Source organism: Caloenas nicobarica, chromosome 15 (assembly GCF_036013445.1).
Source record: "Caloenas nicobarica isolate bCalNic1 chromosome 15, bCalNic1.hap1, whole genome shotgun sequence".
NCBI classification, from domain to species: Eukaryota; Metazoa; Chordata; class Aves; order Columbiformes; family Columbidae; genus Caloenas; species Caloenas nicobarica.
In genome coordinates, this window is record NC_088259.1 from 8,428,765 (window position 1) to 8,442,372 (window position 13,608).

Below are 13,608 nucleotides of genomic sequence, written 5' to 3' on the forward strand. Positions count from 1 at the left end.
TTGGCAGTTTGGATGGAGGATTGAAGGCAGATTCCTGTGCTCTCCTCATCTTGAGCAAGCTCTTGTCCTTGAAGTCCCAAGACTTCTCCCTCCAGGGAGCCCCTCTCACCATCGCCCTGTCCCACCGGAGCAGCCCCTTGCTCTGGCCCTGCGGCTGCCAAGGGAAGCGGCTCCGGTGCCCGCAGTTCTGTGGGGGCCGTGGGCGCTTGGGCGGGTGAGGGGCTGCTCAGCCTTGTCCTTAGCCTGGGCAGCCTTGGCCGTGGGCAAAACAGACTGGACTCAAGGGAATTTTTAATTAATTTAATCTATTGCCAGTTAACACAAACTTCTACTCGCTGATTAGAGATAACAGATGCTCCCAGCGGCTGCGGCTTGGGGCAGCCCGTGGCCTCTTCCCGCACAGGCTCTGCTGCCCAAACCAGGCACTTTGTGCCCAAACACTCCAAGGTGACGGAATGGGGTGCTCGTGCTGCCCTGGCTGGAGGCTGGTGCTGCCCATGGACTCTGTGTGTTCCCCAGGTGTCTGTGTCCTGTGTTTGGCTGCTCCTACGGCAACTAATTTGTTGTTCATGCATGTCATAACTGTGTGCTCCTGCATGAACTCATTGGTGCTCATGTGTGCCATTATTGACTGCTCATGTGTAAATTAACTGGGCATTCCTGCGTGGACACTAAACCCTGCAATTTATGCTCCAGAGTTCCCAGAAAGCTGCTCTGAGGATGCCTTGATGGCATCTCGGTTGGAATGGATGAAGAATAGCAGGGAGCGCTGCTGCTCCTGGTGCGTGCCCAGGTCTGTGCAGGAGAGGAGAAGAACCCCGTGGGGCCGGAGGACAATGTTAACTTTGTGTAGAGACTTTGATCTTACTCATTTGGATGCCAAAACTGATTTACATCAGTACCATTGAAAGAGCAGGAGCACACTGCTCATGAACAGAACAGAAAAAAAATATTGGCATTAGAGCCAGATATTCAGAAGAATCGTGAATATTGGGCCTGCAGAAATGTGGCAACAGTGGCTTCTATGTGAAACGGCAGCCTTGGGAACCCGGGGCATTTGCATGTGCCCCGCAGTGCTGCTGCCCAACGGGGGCTCGTCCCCTGCGCCTGGTTTCGGCTGGGGCTGGGCAGAGCTGCTGCTGGCGAAGCTCACTCGCATTTCCCAAACACCTTCCCCTGAGTGGCAGCTGCTGCCCAGTGCTGTGAGTTGCTCTGTCTCATCTTTAAAGCTGCTCAGGGTTTTGTGTGTGAGTCCCACCGTCCTCTCCCTTGTGGTTTTAACACAGCAGTGACATGGAGGAAAGAAACCAGTGGTGGGGGCTGGGGAGGATGGTTTGTCACTGGGTGCTGCTGGTGGTGGAGGGGTTGGGCACAGCCCCCGCAAGGCAGTGGGGGGTCCCTCAGGAGCAGCGGGGAGGAACCCACATCCCTGTACACAGGGTCCCCTGTCCCCCTCCCCATCCCCACACCATCCTCCCTGTCCCCATGCTGTCCTCCCTGTCCCCACACCGTCCTCCCCGCGGTGTGTGGCCGACTCTGGATCCTGCTGCTGCCTTGGCCGTGGGTGGAGAGAGGCAGCTGAAGCAGCTCTTTAGAAAACAGAATTACAGCAAAATGTGGGAGGTTCCTACAGGTCACCTGTGAACCGCTTCCTCCCATTCCTGGACCTGGGCTGCTGGGCAGGAACTTTAAATTGCTGCCCGGCTCAGCCCCGGCCACTGCTCAGGCAGAATGACGGCAAGAGGCATCTTCCTGCTGGGGCTCCTGGCCCTGTGGGCAGAGCTGCAGGCAGCACCCACCACAGGCAAGTATGGGCTGGGAACACCTGGCCTCTCTAGATTTCAAGAATATTTTCTGTGTTTTCGTAGCATCATACACTGGTTTGGGTTGGAAGGGACCCTTAAGGCTCATGTAGTCCAACCCCTGCCATGGGCAGGGACATCTTCACCCAGATCAGTGTTGATGGGGACGTTCAGTGGTGTATGTTTAAATGCCTGTTTTCATGCTTGTTTTTATGAAAGCTTTCTGTGAGGACTTGTAACCCTTGTGAGGTTTAGCGCTTGCTTAACTTTTATAATCTTTGAGTTCTGCAAAACTCCTGCCGAGGACAGAGACAGTGGTGGTACCTGGGTGCAGGTGCAGGGATGCTCGGGAGGTTTGTCAGTCGAACTGGTGACCAGGGCAGGGACTGGTGGAAACATCAGCCTGACCAAAGACCCTGGGTGCAGCGGATGGGACTGAGACAGGCTGAACCAGAATCGTGAGCAATGTGGGGCTTGCTGCAGGTGTCGGGGCGGGCTGTGGCACCGTGCCGTCTGTGCCAGGCTCCCCCATGCAGCCAGAACTGTGGGTGGGAGCTGCGGGTGGGAGCTGCGGGTGGGAGCTGTGAGTGGGAGCTGTGGGTGGGCAGTAGCACAGGGCTGGAGCCGCCGGGCTGACGCTGCTGCTCTCTGCTCCATTCCAGGGCTCCTTGGAGCAGCCCCTGCCCGGCAGCCGCAGCCAGGGCAGCCTAGATGCTGTCGGCTGGGGATGGGCCCGGTGCCCATGGATGGGCTCGGCGTGGTGCACGCTCTGCCACCCGGCAGGATTGCCCCGGCTGGGACATGGGAGACGGGTACGGAACGGGGAGGTGAGGCCCAGCGCCCACCCGGGGCTGAGCTGGTGGCTGCTGCGACACACGTGTCTGGGAAGAATCCGATGAGTGGAGGGGACCCTGCAGCAGGGAACAAGCCCAACACGGGGAATAAAACCAGTTCAGGGCAAAAGCCAGCATGTGGGGCACGGCCTGGGACCAGGGAAAAGCCAGAGGTTGGAGCAAAGCCAGAGAATGGAGAAAAGCTGGAAACTACAGAGAAGCCAACAACTGAGGGGAAACCAGAGCCAGAAGAGAAGCCTGAGGAGATCCACCATATTCACATCCACCATGAGGAGATAGAGGAACCAGCGAAAGAGGTGGAGGAAGAGGTGGAGGAGGAGATAGAGAAGGTGGGGGAGGAAGAGGAGAAGAAGATGGAGGAGGAGGACGAGAAGGAGGAGGAGGAAGACGAGAAGGAGAAGGGAGAGAAGGAGGAAGAGGAGGATGAGGGAGAGGACGAGGAGGAGGAGGAGGAGGAAGATAAGGCGGAAGAGGAGGAGGAGAAGGAGGAAGAGGGGGAGGCGGAAGATGGTTATGAAAATGACAGCTATGATGACTACGGAGATTATGATGACAGCAGTTCTGATGCTGGTGATGACGCTTGGTGGGCGATGCTGCCAGGTGTGTGAAGAGCGTGTGGGACAAGGAGAGCCCACGGTGGGTGGGCATAGGGCGGCTGCCCTCGGCCTCCTCTTCTGCCTCACTTTGCCAGGGCCAGTCCTGGGCACCAACAGCATTTGGAACAGGACCTTGTCTCTCCTAATAAACCCCACATTGGGCCATCGACTCAGTGTGACGAGCTGTTCCTGATCAGTGCCTGGCCCAGCACAGGCAGCTCCTGCCCGGCACAGGCTCAGCAGGGGCCTTTGCACAGCAACATGACTCTGTCCCCCATGGGAAAGCCACAGGGACACCACTGGGGCCGTGGGGTCCCGTGGCAGCTGGGGGGGTCACCAGGAGAGTGACGCAGCAGGAGCCAGCCAGTGTTCATCACAAACTGGTTTTACTGGGGATGAGGGAGCAAAAAGACCCCTGTGCTCAGCACTGAGCTGAGGGCGAGAGGAGGGAGGTGGGATCAGGGGGATGGATCCTCATCCAGCAGTTGATGGTTCCCTCCATGTCCAGCTGTCTGACTGTCTGGCTGTCCAGCTGTGCGCTGCAGGGTGGTGCGGGGTGGCTGCACATGTGGGCTCCTCGGTCCAGGTCCAGGCGAGGCTAAGTGAATCCTGGGGAGAGACAGGAGTATCCATGTCCCAAGCCCTCACCTTGCCAGTGGGGGCCCTGGGGATGAGGGGTCCCAAGATCCTGGTCATCCCTCCTGGGGAGCCATTGGGGAATTGCTGGTCACTTCTGCCTGTGCAAGGACATGCAGGGAGACAACACTGCTGTGTGAGATACTACACCCTGGCCATGGCTGCACTTGTCCCTTCGCATGTGGGTCCTCCCGCAGCCGTCCTACTGGCTCCCTGTGTCCATCCCGCACCCATCCTGCACCCACCTTGCACCCATCCCATCCTCCCCTGTGTCCATCCCGCACTCACCTGCGGACACCAGCCGTGCCCAGAGGCAGCAGAGTCCCAGGAGCAGCAGCAGTGCCAGCAGCCGCATGGCACGGGGCGGGCAGTGCGGGGGCTGCCGGCCCAGGCGTGAGCCGGGGTTTAAATCCTCCCAGGGCTGGAGGTTGGTCCTGCTGACCCTGTCTATGCCCCAATGCGCTGCACGCTCCGTCTGAGCGTGAACCCTCCCACCCCCTCCCTGCCGCGGGCTGCTGCCACTGGACAAGCTGGCAGGGAGGCACAAAGGTGATGCTGCTCAGCGCTGGGCTTCATGTGGCCCCAGAAGGGCTGTTGCCACGCTGTGTCACTCTGTGCCGTGCTGTGCCACAAGCCAAGAGCAGCCGGTGCAGCTTCCTGCTGTGGGGGACAGGTACAGGCCACGTGGCAGCGAGGGGCCGGGGGACCCCGGCGTGGGGCTGGCCCTGCCGAGGCAGCGGAGGTGGCTCCCTGCTGGGGCTCAGTGGAGCAGCCCATGGTGCCCTGGCAGCTCTCCGGGCATTGTTCTGCCTCCAGGAACAATTGCTGGCTCCTGAGGTACGTCCTGTGACCTGACACGGTCCACAGCCCCATGGTGCCACCAGCCCCTCAGCCCCACACCTCCCAGCCAGCTGGTGCCCACCCGACCCCACACCTTAGGGTGGCACCGGGGTGCAGGGCTGGCTGAGGGACACAGGGCCCTGGTGCAGGGGACAGGGAGCTGGAGGCTGCATGGAGAAAAGTGCTCTGCCCACGGGCCAGAGCTGTGGACCCATCGCATTGAGTCCTGTGTCCTCAGCAGACCTGGGGCTGGTGCCAGAGCTGCCTCTCACCTCCCATTCCCTTCCATGGGGCTGGCAGGACCAGTCACCCTGGCTCCTGCAGCCACTCACTGCCAGGTGCTCCGGGCACGGATCTGCACCAGCACCATCGCCTGGACGGACACAGCCCTTCCCAGGGTCTGGCTGTGCTTCCACCCCTGCTCTCCCCATGCGCAGAGCCCCATGGCAATCACTCAGGCCCTGGCTCTCCCAGGAGGCCTGAAGCCGCCCCCAGCACTGTCCTGAGTGGGTATGTCTGCAAGTGTCCCACAGGCTGCACTGGTGGTGGGGAATGTCCTGGAAACTGTTCCCTGTCCCCAGGATGCCCTGTGCCAGTGCCGCATGGGGCTGCGGGCAGCTCTGCCGGTGTGGGTGTCGCAAGGCCGGAGACTCCAGAGCCGTCGGGGCTTCCCCGGCTGGTTCCCTTCCGGGAACGCGGGTGTGGGGAGCGGCAGGATGGCTGGGCCGGGCGGGCTGCCCACACCTGGCCGTGCGTGTGTGTGCACGTGCCAGCCAGGCCTGCACACGTGTATGTACGTGTGCAGCCCACACTCCCCGTGTGCGTGCCGGGGTGTGAGCACAGCCCATGCTGTGTGTCCATCCGCAGGTCGCGCTAGCTGGGCAGCACCATGCGTGTGCCAGCAGCTGGCTGTGTGGGGACCTTGTCCTGTTGGTGTATCCCCGTGTACGGGACGGAGGTGATACGCAGGAGGGACAAACCATCCTGGGAGCACACGGAACCATGAGAAGGGGAGAATGGTGAGCACTGGCTCAACTGTGCAGGGGTGTCCCTGCTCCCCACAGGGGAGGGACTCGGATCATCCCCAGGGAGCATCGGTCCCCACAGCCCAGCAGGCTCCGAGCCGGGCCAGCCGGGTTGTGCAACGGCCGGGGGGACCCGTTCTATCCCTCGGCCGCCCCAGCGCCCCTCCTGCCGCGCACCCTGCTCCGTCCTTGTGCCGCGCACCCTGCGCCGTCCTTGTGCCGGTCCCGCTGGGTGGCCGCCCTGGGCGGTGCCACATTCCTGGGTGCTCCCGGGCCGGGCTGCCCCGTCACTGGTTCTGCCGCGGCGGAGCCCTGCCCGGCAGCTCTGTCCGCACGGAGCCGCTGGACACGGGAACAGAGCAGAGGACACAGACAAGAGGACAGGGCAGGGGTCACCGACACGGGTTCTCTGCCGCGGGTGCGCGGTTTTCTGTCCCGTGCAATATCAGGCTGGCAGCAGCCCCCGCCGGTGCCCCGAACCTCCGCACCCCGGGACCGGCTGCGCCTCTGTCGCGGTGTCTGCCCAGCGTGTCCGCGGCGTTACCGGCAGCGCGGGAACAGCAGGGGCTGCTCTGGCAGAGGATGTCAGTCGTGACACGGATCACCCGGGGGGCTGAGATACCGCGGAGAGATACTGGGGGAAAATGTAGCCGGGGCTGGGAGTCTCCGTGCCACCCGAAATATCCCGGGCAGCCCAAGGCTGTGGGAGACGCGGCCCCAGGACCACCATGGCCCCCTTGGAGGGGTCCCCTTCCCACCGCCCGCCCTGACCCTGTACCCCTCCACTGCCACAGGCACCTCCCTCCAGCTTGGCTCCCGCCCCGCTCAGGCTTTGCCCCGTGCCGGGGACACTACCGGCGACAGTGCCGGGGTCTCCGTACCGGGGTCTCCGTACCGGGGTCTCCAGCGGAGGCACCGGCAGAAGCTGCGGTGGGGCACTGGCAGGGCGCGGCGCCTCCCTCCTGACCCCACCCCGGGTCCGACTTTCCTGGCCTCTCCCCGCGGAAATTTCCCCGCCGTCCACTTCCCCCTTGGGACAGCAATTAAAGCAGTAATTAGGAAGACAATCATTCCTGCTGAATGCGAACAGCTTAATCTGTTTCTCCGTGGTTTCGGCAGGTTTCAACCCACGCCCTCCCACAGGTGCCGGCGGGATGCCGGGGACCCGCCTGCCGCCCAGCCCAGGGCCGGGAGCCCCGCGTTGCCGGGCTGCTGACCCCGCCGGGGGCCGAGCAGGCTGCGAGCTGTGTCCTGTCCCCAGGGGATGCCCCCCAGGCCGGCACGGTGCGGCCGTTGGACCACGATCTGCTGCCGGGGGGTACAGGGCAGTCCCCCGGGCGGGGAGTGGGCGAAGGGGATGGCCCCGAGCCGGGAGAGAGTGATGAAGTGGGTGGCATCACCGTCCTGCGAGACCTCCCTTCCACAGCAGCGATGGCTGGCAGGCGAGCTGGTACCCACGGGCTACAGCCCCGTGTGCGGGACCGTTCCGCCCGGGATGCCCGCCGTGAACTGGGAGGGAGGGGCATGAGGAAGCGGGGAAGGGGCACGGCTGTTCCCCGAGGCTCCGCAGCGCAGGGAGAACAGTGCGATGCCCAAACCCTGCCCTGGCTGATGGCTGCCGACCTCCCCCTGCTCGTCCGGCTCGTCCCAAAGGGGCTGCGGGCGGGCGTCGGCGATGCCCCGAGCCCAGGCACGGCGCTGCCGCCCGGCCGGGCTCCCCGCGGGCTCCGCCGGGACAGCCGTCCCGTCCTACCGGTTGCCCCGGTGCAGGGCTGCGGCCGGGATGCCGCTGGGAGGCCGGGCCCTGCCTGGGTGCGGCTCGTTACCGCACGGCAGGAATTAGCCGGGCTCGGGCGCCAACCCCGCTCCCTCCGCCCCGCCGACGCACCTTAAATCCCGGTCCGCCGCACCCGAGCCCAGACCTGGCTGCCCAGAGCACCATGGAGATGCCGGCCGGCCTCCTCCTCCTCGCAGCCCTGCTCCCCCTCGCCGCATGGTCTGGCCCGACCGCCCGCCCAGCTGGAAGAGAGAAGCTGGGGACGGGTGAGTGCGCCCGGGCTCGTCCCGGGGACAGGGATGCTGCGGCTGCCGCTGCCACCCGGTGCTCCCCGCTGCCCCGCGTGGTGCCGGGGGCCGGGCGGGCACGGGGATGTGGGCGGTGGGGTTCTGGCCCTGGGGCGTTGGGGGGCTGCTGGGCCCTCCCCAGCATCCCGGCCGCTGTGTCTCGCAGCCAAGCCCGGGTATTGCTACCACAACGCGGAGGTGGAGGACCTGCTGACCGAGGACTGCGGCACCTGCCGCACGGACACCTCTTGTCCCCACTGCACCGGCGACGCCGGCTGTCCCGGTGCCAGCAAGTGCTGCCCCAGCAAGTGTGGCTACACGTGCCAGGACCCGGTGATGGGTGAGGGCTCCGTGCTGAGGCGGTGGGGCTCTGGAGTGGCAGCGTGGTGAGCGCAGGAGTGAGCCAAGTAAACCAGGAAGGGGGTTCCCTGGGGTGCCCCTGTGCCAGGTCCTGCAGACCCCGGGGTCATCACACTGTGCAGTGGGGGAGCACCCCGGCTGCTGGTGCATGGGGCTGTGAGGCAGGTGGGCACAGAAACAGTTGCTGGTGGGAACGGTTCAACGGTGAGAGGGATCAGAGCTGCGTGGACTTCTCTGGGGAGCCTGGGAGCACCAAGCCGGGCAGCGTCCCTGTCCCACCCCCGGCTCAGCTCATGCCCCTTGGCCGCGCAGATTTCTGCTACCTGCCCTCTGTCTGCGGGAACTGCAAGGCACTTTTCCGCCGCTTCTTCTTCAACACCACCAGCCATCAGTGTGAGGAGTTCATCTACGGTGGCTGCGGTGGCAACAGGAACAACTTCAAGACTGAGAGCGAGTGCTTCCAGGCCTGCTCCCACGCCGGTAACTAGCTGGGTGCCAGGAGCCACAGCTGGCGGATGCTCCTGCCCTGGTAATGCCCAGCCTATCCCCAGTCCTGACCCGCCGTCTCTCAGTTCCAGGTGCCAGATAGTGCCAGCCTGGTGAGCGTTGCGGCCTCTGCATGGCCCCTGCCTGGGGGAAGCTGCTGCTGGCGGCCACATCCCCATCCCCACGGGGAGCCATCCCCATGCGGCTGGCAGTGACAGGCACTGCTGCCAGGGATGGCTGTGCCGGGGACCGTGCCCTGCCCGGGGACACTCACTGGCCTGAGGGCAGTGACATGCACTCGTGGTGCCTGGCCAGAGGAGCCCGGCCCTGCCCTGGGGCTGTGACATTCAATACAAGGACGGGTCCTTGGATGAGCACGTCTGGGTCTTGTCCTTCCTGCCTGTGTGGGCAGGAGTAGGCAGCGCCCGTCCCTCTGGGCCGCTCTCCCTTGCTGAGACCGGCTACCACCCTGCAGCTCCTGCTTCCTCTGGATGGGCTCCCAGCCCCAGCTTTGCCCTCAAGCTGCTGATGTGACCTGGCTGTGTGCTAAAGTGACCTAATGGAGGAGGAACAGCCCCCATCTCGGTGGATGCCTGGGGAGGTACTCATCCCACAGCCTGCCCCAGGGCTGTGCCTGTACTGCATTGCTGACCCCATAACACAGCCCCTGCCGTGGGCTGAGTCCCCTGGCCCAGCCCTGATGGGATCCCCAGTGAGCCCCAGGTGCTGCTGGGGCTGCTCCGGGAGCACAAGGGGCTGTCCCAGGGCCTGGTCATGCCAGCCTGGTGCTGCTGAGAAACAGGAGCAGCTGGAGGCAGCCATGTATGTGCTTTATTGCTGGAGATGGTGGGGAGGGGACAGGCCAGTTGGGACCTGCAACCACCCTTAGTCCCCTTACAAAGGTGTCTGCCTGCCACCAAGCTGCTGCTCTTCTGTCACGCAGCATCTGAAAAGGAGGACATGATTTTAGGGAACCCCAGAGCTGCAGAGGTGAGGGACTGGGGGCCGAGGTTGCAGCTAAGCACAGTCAGCTCTGGCGAGAGCTTCCTTCTGCTGCATGTCCTTTTGGGTCCCCTCACCCCAAAGGCACATCTCTGCCAGGAGCAGAGTGATGGGGCAGTAGCAGGAGCCAGCCCTGCAGCCATGCTTAGCCAGGAGCATGCTGAGGGCCGTGTGCTTCACACAGGTCTGGCTGGCACCCTGTGTGCCCCAGTGGCAGTGCTGGTGCTGGCCTGGCTCAGTGGCCATGGACCTCCTTACCACCAGGCACCCGTGTGCAGATGTGGCCGCAGCCGTTGCTGCAGCACTTGTGGTCCCAGGGACACTCCTCGTCGAGGCTGCACAGGTCCAGGCACGTCCCACGGCCTCTAGGGACAGGGCACACTCCCTCTCTGCCTGCAAGAAAGAGCACTCCACTGTGGGGTACCTGGCATGGTGCACCTCACAGCTCCCAGGGCAATACCTGGGTCCTGGCTGGTTGAGCTACATCTCACCTCCAGGAGTGTCTGTGCATATGTGGCCACAGCTGGTGCGGGTGCACCTCTGTCCCCAGGGACACTGTGAGTCAGCCTCACACTCCTCTGTGCATTGCTTGGCACCATGCTGTGGCACAACTGCGGCATCGCGCTCTGCAAGCAGGAGAGGACAGTTGCATGGCGGCTCTGAGCTGATGCTGTGCATGCCTATCACTTGCATGGAAGGAGAGGGAGGCATGGAAGAAGGACAGGGACAGATGTGTCCATGGAGCCAGGGAGAGGCAGGATCCTGTGGGCACAGCCACCTCGGCAGCCCCCGGCACAAGGCTTTGGTGCGGTGATAGTGCAGGGTTGGGGAGGAAGGGCCAGGATGCCCCAATGGGGTCAGTGCCAGGGAGACACCAGGCCCTGTCCCCACTGGGATCAGCTGGGCAGGGAGATCCACACCCCGGTGCAAGGGACTGACCTTGCAGAGAGGCTGGCGTGCAGACGTGGCCACAGCCATTGCTGCAGCACTTGTGACCCCAGGGACACTCCTCGTCAAAGCTGCACAGGTCCAGGCACGTCCCCCCCTCCCTGGGGATGGGGCACACTCCCACTCTGCCTGCAAGGCAAGTACTGGTCTGGGGAGCACTGACTGGGGGCACCCACCGCGGGGCACCCTGGGGCAGCCCTGCACGGCTCCGCGGGGCCTGACTGGCCCTCACCTCCGGGAATTTCCATGCAGACGCGGCCGCAGCCGGTGCTGGTGCACCTCTGTCCCTGGGGACATTGCGCGTCGGCCTCGCACTCCTGCACGCACCAGCTGCTGGCCCCGGCCCCGCTCTCTACAGGGACACGGCGGCCGATGTCACCCATCCGTCCTGGGGGGCTGGCGGCCGGGACCTCTCCGGGGGCTGCTCCCGCTACCTCTGGGCACGGCCACACAGTCCCAGCCGCAGCCGGTGTCGCAGCACTTCTCCTCTCGCCGGCAGACGCTGTCGTCCAGGCAGCGGCTCCTGTGCCTGCGCCGCGGGTCCCAGCAGGGCTGTGCCGGGGGACACTTCCCAGGGTGCTCTGCGGCAGGAGAGGACCCGGGTGAGGGCGTGGGATCCCCACGGCCCCGGTCCCGCTCGGGCGCCGGTGCCGCTGCCGGGGCTGCCCGCGCTCACCTCTGGCAGGGCGGGCGCAGCGCATGGCGCAGCCGGAGAAGCAGCACTTCTCCTGCCGGGGACAGTCCCTGTCGTGGCTGCAGGAATCCTGCTCCGCGCACGGCTCCGGCGGCCGCCGCGGCCGCACCTTCGGGCACTGGCCGGGTTTGTCTGAAAGGGGCGGGAAGGGGCAGCAGGGGCAGGGACAGGCACCCCCCGCGCTGCGGGCACCCACCCCGACGGCTGCACTCCAGGGGGTCTGAGCGCCCTCACGGCGGCAGCCCCACCCCGGGCAATGCCCCACGGGAGGTTTGCCAGCGCTGTCCCAGTGACTGTTTCCTCACCTCGTTCGGGGGCTAGGCACTCGTGGCCGCATCTGCTGCTGCAGCACTTCTGAGCGCCCAGGCACTGCCCGTCCCCAGCGCAGGCGGGGCCGCACGGGGCCGCGGCGGTCGGTGTCCCCTCGGCCGGGGGGCAGATGCCCGGTTTCTCTGGGGGGCAGGAGGCAGCGGGGCTGGGGGCAACGGCGGGTCTCCCTGCGCAGACCCACAGCCCCCGGAGCTGCGGAGGGACCCATGCCCCCTGCTTCCCTGCCCGGCGCGGCGCCGAGCGGCTCGCACCTTGGGACGGGGACAGGCAGACGTAGTCGCAGCCGCGCAGGCAGCACTTCTGCTCGCCGGGGCACTCGGCATCGCGCCGACACCAGGCTCTGCAGTCGTAGCTGGGGAACAGCCCGGCGTGGGCCGGGCAGAAGCCGGCCTTCTCTGCAGGGCACGGCGCGGGGTGGCTTCGGTGTCCCCAGGGTGGCTGCGCGGAGCCGCACCGCAGGTCACGCAGCCCCCTCGGCACCGCAGCCCCGGGCACACTGGGCTCTGCAGCACGACTCTGCCCCGGCAGCGCTGCGCCAGCTCCTCCCGCGGGGACCGCGGGGCTAGCACCGGACCCCTCAGCCGAGGGGCACGGGGGCTGCGGAGCGGAGCCGTACCGGGCCCCACAGCTCACCGGACTCAGCCGCCCTGCGCGTCCCACCTTGGTGCTCAGCGCTGCACAATCCCGCGCACCGGCCGCCGCAGCACGTCTCCCGATCGCCGCAGTCGCCGTCGCTCCAGCAATTTGTCCCCTCCTGCCAGGCTGGCGCGGCCGTGGGGACCCCTGCGAGGCAGATGGGTGGTGGCTGCACGCGGGGCCGGGGATGCCAGCGGGGCCCGGGACACATATGTCCCCTCCGTCAGTCCCGGAGTCCCACCCAGCTGCGCTCCGAGCCCTCCTGCCCCGGTCCTTGCTGGAACCGCAACAGAGGAGGCAGCGCGGGCCCCGCCGGGTCCCGCCCCGTGCCGCGCTCCGGGCTGCGCCGGTGCAGGCAGCAGCTCTCCGGGCACGGGCAGTCCCCGTCCCCGCGGCAGCTCTTCCCCAGGTGCCGGGGCTGGGGCAGCGTCTGCCCTGTGCGTACCGAGGGGTCCCAACCAGGGCATCGGGGATCCCGAAGCGGCCGGGGTGCAGTTTCCCGGAGCCCCCAGCCCAGGCGGGTTCCTGCAGCCCTTCCCTTCACTTCACCAAGGTCCTCGTCCCCTCGGTCCCGGCACTGCTGGAGGCTAGGCCGTGGGGACCAGGGCGGGCAGAGCTGCCGAAGCTCCGGGGCGGCTGCCGCCTCCCTCACCTCGGCCATGTGTGTGGCACTCCGGGCTGCACCGCTGGTGACAGCACACCTCGGGCGGGGGACAGTCCTGGTCCTGATGGCACCTCCGCTGGGGGAGCGGCTGTGGGGTGGCCGGGGCAGGGCTGGCGTCCTCTGCGCCGCGGAGCACGGCCCGGCCGGCGGTACCGGCAGGGAGGAGGGGAGAATGGGACGGTGGCCTCTCCGGTGGGTGGCTTCGCCGTCCACAACCCACACTAGCGCCCGCCCGGGACTCGCGCGCGCGATCGGTCCCCAGCCCCTCTCTGCCTGCCGCGGGTGACCGCGGGTGTCCCCCCATGTCCCCCGTGCGATGCCGGTTCACGGCCGAAGCCGCAGCCCCTCCGGCAGCCCCCGGCACTGCCAGGCTCACCGTGCTGGGGGGGCAAGCAGGCGAGCCCGCAGGCGAGGGGGCAGCACTTGGCGCTGCCGGGGCAGTCGCTGTCGTGGGCGCAGGGGTCCCGGCACGGCCGGTCGGTGCCCGGTGCGGGGATGACGGGGCAGGTGCCGGGTTTCACTGCGGACAGCAGTGAGAAGTTGAGGACGGGCAGCAGCTCTCCTGCCGGCCCCGCCAGCCCCCGCAGAGCCCACCTCGGCGAGCCCGGAGCGAAGGGGTCCCCGTTGTGCCACAGCTCTGTGCCCTGGGGTGCCCACGGCATCACCCCTCG

General features: G+C 66.1%; 1 protein-coding gene across 1 annotated transcript; it reads left to right on the forward strand.

Annotated features, from left to right (window-relative positions):
* Positions 1-7,693: 7,693 nt before the first annotated feature.
* On the forward strand, positions 7,694-9,197 carry LOC135995026 (boophilin-G2-like). Its single transcript, XM_065645991.1, has 4 exons — positions 7,694-7,796; positions 7,984-8,157; positions 8,490-8,657; positions 9,076-9,197. The coding sequence occupies exons 1-4, from the start codon at positions 7,694-7,696 to the stop codon at positions 9,195-9,197; spliced, it is 567 nt and encodes a 188-aa protein (XP_065502063.1).
* The last annotated feature ends 4,411 nt before the right edge of the window (positions 9,198-13,608 follow it).

Excerpts from the sequence above, each read along its gene's own strand:
- LOC135995026 (XM_065645991.1), top strand. The coding sequence starts at position 7,694 with ATGGAGATGCCGGCCGGCCTCCTCCTCCTCGCAGCCCTGCTCCCCCTC. Across the intron at positions 8,158-8,489 it reads GTGCCAGGACCCGGTGATGG|ATTTCTGCTACCTGCCCTCT; the intron begins GTGAGGGCTCCG and ends TTGGCCGCGCAG. Across the intron at positions 8,658-9,075 it reads CCAGGCCTGCTCCCACGCCG|GAGTAGGCAGCGCCCGTCCC; the intron begins GTAACTAGCTGG and ends CTGTGTGGGCAG.